The sequence below is a fragment of the Diprion similis genome, chromosome 8, assembly GCF_021155765.1.
Source record: "Diprion similis isolate iyDipSimi1 chromosome 8, iyDipSimi1.1, whole genome shotgun sequence".
Taxonomy (NCBI): Eukaryota; Metazoa; Arthropoda; class Insecta; order Hymenoptera; family Diprionidae; genus Diprion; species Diprion similis.
Window position 1 is genome coordinate 7,780,481 of NC_060112.1, and position 15,023 is coordinate 7,795,503.

The 15,023-nt window shown below is 36.3% G+C and overlaps 2 protein-coding genes across 3 annotated transcripts; one reads left to right on the forward strand and one right to left on the reverse strand.

Moving 5' to 3' along the window:
- Positions 1-540: 540 nt before the first annotated feature.
- LOC124409238 (vesicle-associated membrane protein 7) lies at positions 541-4,721 on the reverse strand. Of its 2 annotated transcripts, XM_046886739.1 has the most exons (6): positions 4,485-4,720; positions 4,030-4,240; positions 2,831-2,968; positions 2,298-2,456; positions 1,822-1,914; positions 796-1,377 (listed from the first exon to the last, which is right to left on the reverse strand). In XM_046886739.1, the coding sequence occupies exons 2-6, from the start codon at positions 4,231-4,233 to the stop codon at positions 1,309-1,311; spliced, it is 663 nt and encodes a 220-aa protein (XP_046742695.1). In that variant the 5' UTR covers positions 4,234-4,240; positions 4,485-4,720; the 3' UTR covers positions 796-1,308. The 2 variants fall into 2 exon arrangements, with proteins under 2 accessions (XP_046742696.1, XP_046742695.1); XM_046886740.1 differs by lacking the exon at positions 1,822-1,914 and having other exon boundaries at positions 541-1,377; positions 4,485-4,721.
- A 1,915-nt stretch (positions 4,722-6,636) lies between these two features.
- Positions 6,637-13,886, forward strand: LOC124409289 (mitochondrial amidoxime reducing component 2). The gene is made up of 5 exons (XM_046886822.1): positions 6,637-6,884; positions 9,563-9,861; positions 12,021-12,302; positions 12,839-13,116; positions 13,389-13,886. Exons 1-5 carry the CDS (start codon positions 6,881-6,883, stop codon positions 13,693-13,695), a joined length of 1,170 nt encoding a protein of 389 aa, XP_046742778.1. The 5' UTR covers positions 6,637-6,880; the 3' UTR covers positions 13,696-13,886.
- Positions 13,887-15,023: the final 1,137 nt, after the last annotated feature.

Below are 15,023 nucleotides of genomic sequence, written 5' to 3' on the forward strand. Positions count from 1 at the left end.
TATAACTCGATCTAAGTTCATAACTTTACCGATATATGTTGAACAATGTCCGGCAGAAAAATCCAATCGCTCGAAGCCAACAAGCTGATGCAAAATTGAAATAAAAATATGATCTAAATCCGGACTATTACTAATGAATTTTTTTCGTTCCTTAACTGAATTTTCGTGAGTTATTAATAAATATTTGTCGCCTCTTACGGCTGCTACCTTCTTCAACGTTTACGTCAGTTTTCTGAAACATGGCAGCAGTGATACATTCGAAAGAGAAACGACAAGTTCTATATAATCACAAATAATATTTTTATTACAATTAATTTTAGGGTATAATGCAGCGGAATAGTAAAATATAATTTAGGTGAATATACATGGTGGTCAGTTTTTTCAGTGATGATGAGGGTCAACAAGTACGAGTGGAAGATGAGGTGAAAAAAAGTAGAAAGCAGTTTTTGTCTTTGATATTGTCATCAGCAGCTCATATCCGAACTAGATATTTCTTAGTCAAAATCAGGGGTTATTTTCAAAATGAAATTTTTTCTTTGGTCTCTTTTTGTCTATGAGATATTTGCCCGGGATAGTTAAAACCGACCACCCTGTACTGCATGAAATATCGCTTAAAATGTTTATATAGGGAGCAATTACTTGTCTTTGAGCATATATGCTTATGATATGATAATTACAGCAGTAAAATAATGCGAAATTAACAAAATTAATTATTACCTACATATATATGTACATTACATCATAATATACCTTTATTGCCACCTTGTAAAAGGGAACAGGTATCCAGTTCATTTCTTCCGTTCAAGTTTTCATTCCCCTTTACTATCTATTAACAATTGTTGAAAGACATAAATTCACGGTTTCTCAAATTTCCTGCTATCAGAAACAAAATAGATGGTTGTTATATCACAATAAGCATTGAATCTTGTGGCCAATATTCGAAACGTAATACTTTTAGACGTTTATGATGATTTTTTTTCAGCATACATCTTAACAGGTGATGCAGCCAGTAATAACAATATAGAAAAAAAATTATATAAAATATACAGAGGTAATTTTTATTAAATGAATTTATCAGTTAGATCAATAACAAATATAGCCCTCCTCCTCTTTTCCCCCTTTCCTACTCCTTACCCCCTGCCATGATGTGAAGAAATTTTCATCAAAAAACAGTGCAACAGATTCATTGTTTGAGTACCTTAAATAATTTGGCCAATGTCTGCGACAACGCTTAACATGTTCATTCATTGGTCAAGGATACCTGCACTGATTTCATACAATCCAAATTTAAAATTGTCTGTAATATCTTCAATTACCGACGCACTTCTGCCATGCGAGACCTCCGCAAGCCATAGCCACAACAAAGTATATTACAACCTGGAATAAAAAAGTAATAAATATATACTGCAATATCATTCAATTTAAATAAAATGCAAAGAATTTCATCAATCATCAGAATAACGATCCAGCTTCAAAAAATTGATTTTACTGTATCTATGAAAATTTTTCATAATTATATACGCAGAGTAATATAGGTACCTCCAATTTGGGAATAGTTACGGCGTTGAATTTTAGTTCATATCTAGTCATAGTTTTGCTCTACTTTTCGATAGACATTTTACGTTTGATTTTACAAAGGAAACAAACAATGAATCAAAGGCTCTAACAATCCTCATCTCAAAGGCTTCTCATGGGTACAATTTTGGGTAAAGCATGACGAACTGTCCGAATAAGAGTAGAATTCATTTTATATGTGTATGATTGGTAAAATTCTCCTCGCGTAAACTCATTAGATATCTGATTTTTCAGATTCATACGTACGATCAAAACAACAGCCACTATCACATAAAGCTTTATGTTTTTCCAAAAGAGGGAACGAGCCAGATTTCTGCTTGTTTTCCTAAACGTCACAGACTGCAAAATTAGACAATTAGTCATTAGTGTAAATTTTATGATGGTGTAGATAGTTTTTGAATAAAAACTATCAATATAGACGAAAGATTTGTAGAATACTGAAAAAATTAAGATTTTCTTTAATGGTTTACTTGGTGGCACTGCTAATTCTTGTATGACTTTCTGAAAATTTTCGTCGGAATGATGATGATATGCATGTATAAATCTACCAAACTAAACAAATTTGATAGTTCAGTTTTCAATGACAATTACTACTCATGAATGACATTTCTGTAACAAGATTTTGCATGTTATGAAATTCGCTTGAAACTCGTCTCTTTTAATCATACTTTCTAGTAGAATTCCCCTATAGATGACTGACAACAGTGGCGGTTGAAACTTACGCTAGCAGTCAAGTTCTCAGTTTTGTTTATGAGTAATTCTAGTCTTTCTCCTCGTGCCGCAACGTTATCAATATTCTTCACCATAATGTCTTTGAGTTCATCGAGTTCCCCATGCACTTTGGATAGTGCATCGATATCTTTGGACTCGCTGTAGTGTTTCTGTTTAAAATTAGAAAAATGCATTTTTTTAACAGGTGCTGTTCATCGGTGGTTAAAACAGATTGTACAAGAGCGGTATATTCACTAAAAAATAAATAATAAGTTGAAAATTCGAGTTTATTGTTAAACTCAGTGTTTCTTGATTTTTTCCTACACTACTTTGAACTGACAATAAGACCCAAAGGTCTCTGAGTTTTTGCACCGAAATTTTGTCGTAGTTATTGGTATATGCAGAAAAACAACAATCTTTGTTGGAAGAAGCTAAAATTCCCAAGATATTTTCAGAAACTCTTAAGAGTTCTGGAATTGTTCCACCTAATATATTGCTGCGCACCCAGAAATTTTCTCTGTAGGACTCAAAACTCATGATTTACCATTTCATTGGCCAGCACCCTCGAAAACTCAGAGTTCATTGCATAGGCTAGAGCAGTTTGAGCTCCATGTCCATAAGCTGCTTCAAATCGTCTCTGAATTTCATTCAAGTATAAGAATGCACGCGACCGTTGAAATTCCTGAAATTTAAAGTCAACAATCAGTTAATGAAGAAAATCATTTACAATCATACTAAAATTGGTAAATGTTGTATTATCCAGACAATACCATCTCTTGATTGCAGATGACTGATGTTTATAATATAATTACGTATGAAATCACAAGCAATATCAAGTTTCGCTGCTTTTATTATGTCGATAATTGTGAAATTTGTAGAAGTTTGCTCGAGAAAAATGTTTATGTAACAGTTTTCTTCAAGAGTATTAAAAAACACATTGAGAAATATATTGAATATTATCAACACAAGTAATTTAATGAAACAGATTTTTGGCTCTGATAATTTGATATCGGAGCCTTTCCATTTGCTGATCGTTCTACCTTTTTATCTTCACCCACTTGGTAATTTACTCTTCTTTCTCTGTGTCATCGGTTAAGATTTCACAAAAGATGAAGCAACTAATTTTTATGTACATCTTTGATTTCCTCGTATTAGAAACTTCAACCTCGCATATTTGACTTTGTTCGTATCAAAGTATTAAACATTCTCATTTGAACAAAAATTCATGCAACTCACACCATACAAGTTTTGTTGCCCATCTTTGCCCATAAATTAAGTTATGTATCCATGAATTCAAACTAATTTTAGAGAAAACTGTTATGCACATCAAGTACATAATTTCGTGAGTACCTATAGTCCGAGAACGTATAATGTGGACACTGATATATATGCGTGTCTTCTGTTGATATAAACAAAAGTGCAAAAGAAATATCTGATCTTTTAAGTATGTTTTGTATATTCTAGTATTTCTACTTATTTATAGTATTAACAATCGGTTACTGAAAATAGAATCGTAAGAAACTCAGAGAAGGCTAGAATTAACTTGCCCAAATCCAGAGGAATTACATCGAGAGGTGATACTAGGTTTGTTTCATTGTTTCCAAATTTTTAAACAATTGCGGCCCTTTGGATAAAAACCTGTTTTTCGATTGTTTTGCATCTCATATCAGTAAGAGCTATTTTGTTTGCAAGCAGCAGGTACAGGTTGCTCTAAAAGAAATCTTGGAAATACTCGATACGTACATCATCCGTGATGCACATGTATATGATCCTGTTATCGCACATGTAGTGGAAGAGGTACGGCCCTTGTGTGTAAGTCAGCTTGTCATTGTGCGGAGGTATTTTTGCCAAAATCCGTTCCGTCACTTCGGCAAAGTTTCCAGTGCGCGCCGCATGCTTGGCGAGCACGGTTGGCCCACGGGCCACGACGCTGTAGAGAATAGGCATTCTTTGTCTGTAAATTGATAAGAAAACTTGTCGTCAACTGGAATCAGACATCGGTATTCTTAATCTGCACTAATCCAATGTATTTTTCATCTCCATGCATCATGGCTCGCAGCAAAAATTGCATCGTAGTTCTGACTCACTGATATTGTTAGTCAGAAATTATCAGATACGTTTACTGTCAACGTTGCGTGCTGCGTGATTTGGTGACAACTTACTAGCACGTCTAGCCTAAGCCAGTGGCAATGACCTACCTTAATTTGTGAATGCGGAAATTCTGGACGATATTTGTTCGCCTAGGAGTTCTGTACTCCGTTAATGCTCACACCAAAGACAATGGGTACACTTGTTGTTGACTGCGGGTTACAAATTGCATCGGGTTACGGTGAATCACTCGATAACGACGAAAATTTACGTCAAACGTCAAATGCGACGAATGCGACCAAACACTCATCCACCTACAAAACGAACAAAGCACTGATCAGAGTTAAGCAGGCGTTGAAGGACGAAAACGCACGTCACTTGTTTCGTTTTCTTGCCACAAGAGTGCGCATCGACGCGAAGTCGGTGTCTGTTTTTGTCGATTATTGCCTCTTCGTCCAAACATTCGAACTAAAATATTCAAAAACACTGTTGGTCCGTTCCAAAGAATACAAGGTTTCATGTATGTACGCGTGTTCCGAGTATACGCATCATCGGAAATTTATTCGACATTTAGGGTGATTCCGCCTGCATCCAGGCAATTAGATGTACTTTTTACCTTTCGATTTATTGTCTTTACCGACGGAGTAGAATCCTTACCATAAGGGCGGAATCACCTCGTATTGCGTGCTGCGCATAACCGATATTTTTTCATTTGAATTATTTAATAAGCGAATCATTTTGTTAAACACTACCTCAACGATCGCCTCGCAGAAAAATTAATGGATTACAATATTTATTCAGCTCTGTAAGGAACCAGGGACCATTTTCTGACACTTGTATAGCACAATCATTTTCCTATTTTCAAACTCCTGAAACGATTCAAAGTTTGAACAAAAATTTGGACTCATCAGATCCTCGTAAATACTCTTATTGTTAAATCGGTCATATGACCTTGATCTCAGAACGTCAGTTGTGACGTTAGATGCAACGATAAAATAAAATCTGCACTTACTTTTTAGGCAATGCAGATCAGAGAGTGAAATGTCGATGTAATCGAAACTCGGAGTTTCTCAACTGAGTTTTGCCCCAGACTACATCAAATGTTTCTGGAATATTTAAAAAATTTTTTACTAGAGAGATTTAATTTTAAGTATGACCGAAATATTTTAGGTATTGCGTAAAATATTTTTAATATGGCTCTAACAGAGTATTTTTTGTGTAATGCTGCCAAGTTTAGGGGTGGACTCGATTTCCAGTACAATGTTTGCAGTGACGTAGATATACAACCTTACCAATTTGGGTTGACTATATCCTTAGATTTTAACATCATCTTCAGCCGTTAGATAGATGAGTTACTTCGGTTGAAAGTATCATGAGAGGATGGAAAATTAGAAATTTAAGACGTTGCCTTTTTTCGTCTCGAAATGTGAGTTCTTGTAATACTTTCAGACCTTGGATCGACAATTTATTCACATCAGCAATACTTCAAAGTGATGAGAATCATGAGTACGAATAGTACTTAATTGAAATGAGACACTTAAGACGCAGACACGATGGGCTTATTTCGGGTTTAAATATTTCGATAAGTCTGCGAGCTGCTAAGAAATTAATAGCATCATCCTTTGAAACATATATCGCGGTTTTTTCGCTTTACTCTTTTATTACGCAGTAGAGATTCATATTTGAACTTCTCTCGAAACGCAAATATTTACATCGTTGCGCCTTGAAAAAATATCACGAATCACGTCCTTCTATCGGTGATTTGCAGAATCCATGCTTCCATAAAAAATACGGTAGATGGTATACCATGAAAAATCATTCATGCGATATATTATGTCTAGAATCCATAACATAACTCGATGTGCGCAGCTATTCATAACGCGCATTAATAAACTTTTCATCAATTAGTTTTTGCCTCAATGGAAAGATGAAAGAATCACGATATTCTTTTTTTCTCAAATCAACACCGTCACACCGATCTATTTCTCTTGGTAACAGTATCACCCTCATGCATCTGGATTTCATGAAATTTTCGCCTCTCGAAGATATGTACTTTGCAATGCGTCGCTATGTGTGGAGTTAAGTTATGTAGCACGCAGCGATGTTTCGCTTCTGGTAAGAACAGGGAGCGCCGTAAATAAGCGCAGTGCGTCAGATAGCGCAGATATCGAGATAACGGTGCTGCGCGTCTTTCAGGCCGGCCCGTAAACTCCAGTGGATCTACATTTTTCCCACCGCCATGCGCCATGCGCCATGCCAGTAGCTGTAGGCGCGTGCTATTAAGCCGACCGAAACCTCACGAGTCCCCCTGCGCTGGTGAAATTACGCTAGCCAGTTTCAAAGTCACATGCGCTGCTTGAATCTCGTTAGTCACATTCATGCAAGCACGTTGTTCCGTCGACCGTCGATAGTGCAGTGCTGCGCTCCTCCTTAACCCGGCTTCACACCTCGGGGTGTGGATGTTTGTACTTTGACGTCTCCGGTGAAGTTCGACATCCTCATTTGAATGGGTAAGTCAGGATTAGTCCGTTTGAATTTTCATTCCTTCTGGACCTGACAGATCAATGACAAAAAATTTTGAATCCCAGATCACAACACTTGTAACAGGGTCTAATATCGTCGACAGGTCTTGTTTATACGTTTGTACGCTGCAAAGTGAAGATAAAAATGGCTTACATTATTTTTTCTGTTAAATATGCTAGTTTGTATAGTAGCTCACATGTTGACAGTATCAATAAGATAATTTGGCGTCATATTATGGGTGATAGTTTGAAAAACAAACACGAATGACTCGTGCAGAGATAATTAAGTATATAATTCATGAATCGTATTATGCACGGGGTAGAAAATGTTTAACAAAAATTACAGCCTCGACGCTTAACATTTATTAAACCTGTAGACTTGAATTATTATTAAGCCTCAATAATCGAAGCCAAAGACATAAGCGCCTGTTGAGAATTTGTAGAAATTGTAGGCAATGCACGTGTTCATCAGCTTCTCTGGGGCTTATCATCATGTCTCTAGCAATTAAATCACGTTCGTAAATGGTACAGAAATTGTGATTGTGATGTGTGTACTGTCTCATTAATATTTTCTTAGGCTACATACGATTTTTTTGACAGCAAGTAGGGTCACAAACTGCTCGATTCGCGAAGTATTGATTCTCTCCAGGTCCTAGGTATCCTTGCCCATGGCGACGGAAATGGAGATGCAGCCGAGTGTAACATTGTACATATTTACTCGACCATGCGATGTAGGGACCCATCCTTCTTCACGTATTCATCAGTTATCACGGCTACTATTCTGTGCAATGTACAACAGATGTTCGAAATCCGGAAGAACCAGCGAGGCGTCGATAAAAGCAGGATAAAAAGAAAACGAACTAAAGAATGCAAAGAACTTTATGATCACGGATAGAAGATCACTCAAGCGTATCATGGTTCTTGAAGATAATATTGAATTCTACGTACAGTTGAACACTCACACTATTTTAAATTGAACTGCATGCGAATGAACAGTTAAGATTGGTCATTTTTTTTCCTCGATATACCTAGTTTTTATACCCAGGCAGTTTTAAATAAAGAAGGTAATTTCTTATGTATATAGTTCATGTACTGTAAAAAGTATTATTCAACATAGGTACTACTATTTTCACCGCAGAGAATTATGCAGATCAAGTAATTTAGTTAAACCGATGTTATCTGGTCATTGTTCGTATTAAAAACAAACTTGAAAAAAACTTTCATTAGTTCGTTTGAATGACATTTATATCACGTCTTACGATAACCTAGAAATGATTATTTCTCACACCATTACAGCGACTGGCATATTGTACTACGAAAAATTATAATGCCATTTTTTACTTGTGTATAGATTTCATTCGAATTTAGACCAAGTTAATAAAATTATTGCTGCCCAAAATAAAATTATCTCTCATATATCTAGGATTTCTATATGGAAGAGCCAGTTTCACTTCAGGTGGTTGTAGTCGAGAAATGTTCATAAGAGTATAAAACTAAAAAATGTTAAAAAAGATATGTTTTTTTAGAGCCAGTCACGTATGAAAAAAAGTTACTCAATTTGTAGTTTTTCGAAAGATTTGATAATTAATTACTTAGTCAAAATTAAAATCAATAGTTCGACAAAAAAAACTTTCGAGTCGAATTCGCGGTTCAAATTGCTAAACCCTTCCGACTTGAGCGAGAATTTCTCGTATGCATATTTTCACGAGCAAAGGAATATCTATAATTTACTGTCATTTTCTCTTATCCCAAATAATTAATGTCTGCTGATAGTTAACGAGTAATGAATATTTCACTTAATAAGTAACTGCGAAATGAAATTCTACAGTTATCCCGTTTAACCGTGCGTGGACGATGAAAGTGTAGACGTACGCTCTACTTGTTGAGAATTTAGGATACAAATAATATGGCAACATGGATAACGTGCAGTAGGACACGTCCGATAATGAGAATGACATACATCTCATTTCTCAACAATCAGTGCAGTTTTATTTCCATCACATTCCTGGAAAGAGTTATTCGTTTATAATGCTATCCCAGACCCGCTTCACATAAACCTGAGAAACATTTCTTCAACAACCAAGCGATTTAAATTTAAATTAATTATAAATCGAATAAACTCGGCCAGCGTGACGTAGGGAAGTAATAAACCGAAGAAAAATGAATTCATATTATTACAACGAAATCAATAATCGATGTTATCAATCAAGGATAAGTTCCAGTTGGTTGTTGTTGATCAGATCTGACACAATTCAACCACTTGTAGTCATCATTGGTGAAGTAGAGATTAAAAAACTGGTATCCATTTTTCGGAAACTAAAAAATCGATTTTTAACGCGATAGTATGATGCACTCATATGTTTTGTGCTTGAATTTTTAAATTCAAATTAGATAATGAATATACAAATTACTGCCTTCTTATTTGAATTTAAAATTGATTTTGTATTCACTGATTATTGTGATCGGTTTACAAAACAACCTTCAATTTCTGAACAAACGTATTTTCTCGATAAAAATTAGGCCCGTATGATAATCGTGTTTAATTGTCGGTATAAAAGCGAAACGATGAGCTCTTGAAATGGAAAAATGGGGCATATCTCTGATTTGCAAGAGCGTTAAATGGCACCTCATTTAATACTTTAGCGTTAATTATTTTCTCATTAAAGAGAGATCGAGGTTGGCCTACGCAACGGCGGTTGTAGTCGGCGCTGGGACAGCCGTCGCTTTGGCCTGGTGGTTTTGGACTCGTCGCCGAAAGGAACAGCCTCCAAAGAAATGGCGGAAGGTCGGTGAACTGAGCGACCTCATCGTCTTCCCTGTAAAGTCCTTAGGTGCTGTACGCTTGAACACCATGGAATGTACGCCCCTGGGTCTCAGAGACGGCTGGCTCAGGGATCGGACTCTCATGGTCATCGACATGGACGGTCATTTTGTCACGGGAAGACAACTACCGCGAATGGTCCAGGTACTTTACAGTAATGGAAAATACTCCTGCAATATGAACCACTAAGGTCTTAAAGACAAGGTTTTTCACCAAACATGTTAGGATAAATAGAAGACCGTTTCGGATTAGGGCAGCATTTTTTTCTTTGCTGAAAAAAGGTAAAAAAATTAGTTTTTTATCAAATTTAAAATACAGCTCATCGTATTTTTCAATTCTTTCTTTTAATGAGTAATGAAATCCCTTCAAACCTTGGGAAATGATATGTGGGTTGATTAAGAAGAATTTGGAAAATTGACAGAACACCAAACTATTTGGTTACGGTACACCAGTGTACTTGAATCACATATTTTTTGTACTTCATTATCAATTTCGCAATTCATAGTACCGTTGAAAAAAAGGAAGTGGAAAAAGTATCGAGGAAGAAGGCCGATTGATTATCTAATAGAAAAAACGGCTAATTAGAAAAGTCGATTGATCGAGTAATCAATTAATCGGAACAAAGATTATCTGAGAATGAAGACTAGTGGATTTATCGGGAAAACGATTAATTAGAATTCCTGATTGATCGATTGATTAAACAATTGTTTACGATACAACACGGAAGTATATTATTCTACGTTTGATTCCAAGTGAAAGTTTGTGAAACTATGAATATGCATTATATGCGACAATGCGAAAAGTAATTACTCACGCACGTATAACGAACTTTCGTCGAGCATAATAAAAAAGCCAAAAATAAGGTGTCCCACATTGAAAAGTTTTTAAAAACACGCTATATTTATCTTGAAATGAGCAGATTTCCTCCTGACGGAAACAGGATAGCAATTTTAACTGTTTCGCTAGTTCTTATCAGTACCTAGCTACATTAAACGCTTCTCTGTCGTCACTTAGAAAGTATATGTATAAACCCACTTTTCTTTCTATTGTTCTACACCGGCCGAGATAAGATTAACAGATGCACAACTTAATTACCAACATCTTTTGTGCTATACTGTGCATAATTATCTAATCCTGTAGTAGTTGCGTTCCAGTTGTTCAATTATGAGTTGTGAAAATCTTCACGATCCGTCGACATTGTAAGAATATTTACGCATCTATTGAATTACGTGTTTAAGGAACAAACAAATTATTACATTACTTAAAAATACTTCACACAATATATTCTTCTATAGGAATTCCACCATAAGATACCGATTGTTAGAGAAGAACTAATTTATGACAGACAAAATTATCACTTCGGGAAAATCAGTTTTACATAACGAAAGCGTTTTTTCATGCTTGTGTTCGGCACGCAAAGTAACTGTTTCAGCGATGACGAGAGAGAGTCATGACTGCGCATGCGCAGAGTACAATAAAAATCACATTTCAGTCACAGGAGTGAAAAGTCGTACTTTCTGTACTCTGCTCATGCGCAGTGGCAAACAAATCCGACATTACGCGATCCTAACCTCAATTTCATGCTTCGTGAAAAAACGCTTAAGACTGCACTCTCTTTGTATAAAAAACCGTGTGCAACAAGGAAATAGCGGTCTCTTCGCGTTGTGTATTTTCAATATTCGTCTTCGACTTGCATTGCTCAGCCCGAAAAGGTCAAGTTTGTATTTACTATAAGTCAGGGTTAGTAGGCCTAGTTCTATTGCTTATAGCTCTATACTTTTTGTTTTTTATTTTATTTACTCATTTATATTTATTTTTTAACTACGTAGTTATAGGCTGACCGCCACGTACCAAAACTGCTCCCATTTTCGGGAGATGTTAATCAGCCGACCGCTACGTACCAAATGAGCTGCTCCGGCAACTCGACTTGCATTTATAGCCGTACGAGGCGCCATCTGGTGGTTAGTGTTGTTATTAACTGTGTTGACCACCTTCGTCACCTCTTCTCTAATCAAGGAAAGCCACAGTTTCATGAGTTCTATACTCGCCTGCCTCACTGCGATGATCGATAAGGCCATACAGGCTGTTTCTTTAATCTTACGCAGGACTGCCTTTGGTGGTTTCAACAGAACTCTCCTGTTTATTCCATTGAAAGTGATGTTCATGCTCCCGTGCATGCTCTGCCAGTCTGGACCTAGATCTTTTTCAAATTAGATCTTCAGTTTTCAGAGAACAATATACCTATAATTATATTTGTAGCATCGACCATAATCAGAGTAATGATTATTGAAACCATTTCGCAGGTCTCGCCGAGCATTTCAGGATCCACGCTGACTCTTCGGGCGCCTGGGATGATGGCGGTTTCCGTTGACCTGGCTGGCCTTCGAGGTAAAGGATTCCGAGCGGCTGTATGGGGTCAGCCAGTTCCTGCCAGAGACTGTGGCGAGGAAGCGGCTCGTTGGTTGTCCAGATTCCTTCTCCAGGAAGATACCGGCCTTAGACTTGTCTATTATCCGTTAGATCGACCGACTAGAGACGTGCGAACGAAAAACAAGCCGTTTCCACTGCTCGTCAGCGAGGATACGGTAAGTTGATTTTATGGACACAAACCGTGATAATCGACCTCTCTCTGGGATGCTGGGACACTAATAACGGCGCACTTGAATGTCCAGCAGCTTTGCTAATATTTATTTCTTGGCGAATAGCCAGTCCCTGCACTTTTTTTTTGTACACATTATCAATACTATGCGAAACCTTAGAGAATGATTGAGCTTGTTTCTTAAAATAAATATATTCTTCAAGTACTGAACATCTGAATCGACGTAGCTCAATTAATTTACTTATATGTAAGTATTGATTATGAAAATAGAATCGATCAAAGAGTTTCGTTGACTTATTTGGCTTAATTGATTCAATCATTAAAATTTCAATTCAAGCAAGTGATTTTAGACGGTTTTGAGTTTGAGATGATCTAATAAAATTAATATATTTAGTTTAAAGCATCAAGCTGCACGTTAAAGTTAAACGACTTCATTCTCAGATTTGTCCACATTTCCTTTTGTTGATGCCAACACTTACATTAGCTTGTATCATTGGTCCATACATAGCCTCTGTATTACAGGGGGCGTATCCAGATGCAACGAGTTACACATTGATGAACGAAGCCTCGATTGCGGACCTGAACACACGTCTTGAGGATCCAGTAACACCGCAGCACTTTAGGCCAAACTTTGTGGTGAAAGGGGCACAAGTCTTAGAAGAAGATTCTTGGGACTGGGTGAAAATCGGGAACGTCGTCTTCAGAAATGTTAAACCATGCACGCGATGCATATTCACTACAGTCGACCCAGAAACAGGAACGAAAAGTCCCAAAGTAGAACCACTGAAGACTCTTAAAGGGTTCGTATCGATGTAGACTACTACTAATCAGTTTAGGGAATACAGGAGCTTGCTTGGTTAAGAATCAGTGTTTTTTTTTCACCAATCTTATTACGACTTGTTAGCAGTTCACATGAAGGTACCTCCTGGTATGGATTGGGTATCTACTTAACTGACAATATACTACATCAGAGGGTAGAACCCAGAAAAGATCTTACAGTTTTGTTTTCCATACCTTGTAACTCATTAGTTGTCAACTATTCGATGAATTGTAATGGTGGTTCGTCTTACAGTTACCGACAAATCAAGGACCCTGAGCTGAGACCATTTACCGGCGATAGTCCTGTGATGGGAATACACTTGGGTTTGCGGTCTAACAACGGAAATGTCCGGCTTGGAGACGGTGTTTTCGTCGGTGTTCCAGAAGAAGAAGAGCCGTTCTACTCCCCTCCGTTATTGCATCGCTGGAGCTCTTGTGAACACGATGTTTTTCCGATTGAAGAGAAAATGACTATGGCTGATATAGATTATCCGGATTCATCCTCAAGATTCTTTGGGAGTGCAGCAAACATAATTGCCAGCTTGGCTAACCTGGAGTGAAAAAAAATGTAAAATGTTGAGTAAAAAACAGGTTTCCTATCGATATTTGACAAGGTTGGAGTTAGCAACGTTAACGTGATGAAACATTGACCAAAAAATCATTGTTTCGCAATTTTATATTGGCTTTTACAGAATCAATTTTGATAACTATGAATATGTTTTGCGTTATTACGATTTTGTGAACTTCAGATGATGCCAATATCGTTTGATAATGAGTTTGTTTCTATTTAAATTTGATTATCTCGTCAAGATGATGTCGGACTTCCATCAAATACGGTGAATCGTATTTGACAATTATCACTTTTTCTGAGAAATGAAATCTCTTCAAACTTTGGCAAATGGTAGGGCTGACGAATGAGCTTGTCAACCGACTGAACAAAGTTCCGAAAATTGATGATGATAGATTACAAAAAATATGTGATTCGGCTGCAATAGCGTACGCTAGAAATCGAAAAATCACAGTGCATACAGCGTCATTATTTTTGATGATCCGTGTTTACAACGAAGACTAAGTGAAGTTCATTTTTCGTACAAATGGTACGCGTGTAATGTTATTTATTATAAGGAATTTTTATTGTAAGAGAATTTTGTAGATCTTTTGAAAGAGAGAATTTCAATAGTGACTTTTATACCGGTGGAGATTTATTGTATGGCTACCGAAAACTTGTTTACAGTTGGATGGTATTTTTTCATGTATTTTCAAAAATATAAATGAATTTAAGTACCTGGTCGATAGAATTGTGCATTGTGTAGTGGTTCAGGAGACTAGTTGTTTTTTGTTTCAAATACCAACGGAAAGTCTCCCTGAAAAATAGCGTTCTACGGAAAAATCATACAATGAATAAATAAATGAGTAAATCAATTGAAGATTTTCAATATATAGATTAACCATGTTGACAGGTGATATAAATATTTTTTCAGTTATGGTTAATTAAAAAATTTCCGTTCATTCGACTAATATTAATCATAAAACGTATGTTATTTACTAATTGAACCTTCTGACGTCTTCTTGCGTTGTCAATGCAGACGTGATTACATTTTTAATTTTTTTCTTTAATTCTATTCTGTACTGTCAGAGTACGAATATTATTTCTTCTAAAATAGTTTTTAATTTTATGCATTTTTGTATTAATTGATATACGATATGAGACCTTCGTTACAATTTTTTATTTTATCATCTGCTTTAAAAAGAGAAACTTAATAATAAGGTGATAGAGTTTGATTATTCGGTCTTCTAAAACATGGTATGACATGCGCGATTTTTGAAGTATGTAGAAATCGTGGAAGTGATACAGGGAGAAAGAGAATCTCAAAATTATGTCCATTGA

Excerpts from the sequence above, each read along its gene's own strand:
- LOC124409238 (XM_046886739.1), bottom strand. The coding sequence starts at position 4,233 with ATGCCTATTCTCTACAGCGTCGTGGCCCGTGGGCCAACCGTGCTCGCC. Across the intron at positions 2,969-4,029 it reads ACATGTGCATCACGGATGAT|GAATTTCAACGGTCGCGTGC; the intron begins GTACGTATCGAG and ends TTTAAATTTCAG. Across the intron at positions 1,378-1,821 it reads TAGTGGCTGTTGTTTTGATC|GTTGTAATATACTTTGTTGT; the intron begins GTACGTATGAAT and ends TTTTTATTCCAG.
- LOC124409289 (XM_046886822.1), top strand. Across the intron at positions 9,862-12,020 it reads AACTACCGCGAATGGTCCAG|GTCTCGCCGAGCATTTCAGG; the intron begins GTACTTTACAGT and ends ACCATTTCGCAG. Across the intron at positions 13,117-13,388 it reads CCACTGAAGACTCTTAAAGG|TTACCGACAAATCAAGGACC; the intron begins GTTCGTATCGAT and ends TTCGTCTTACAG.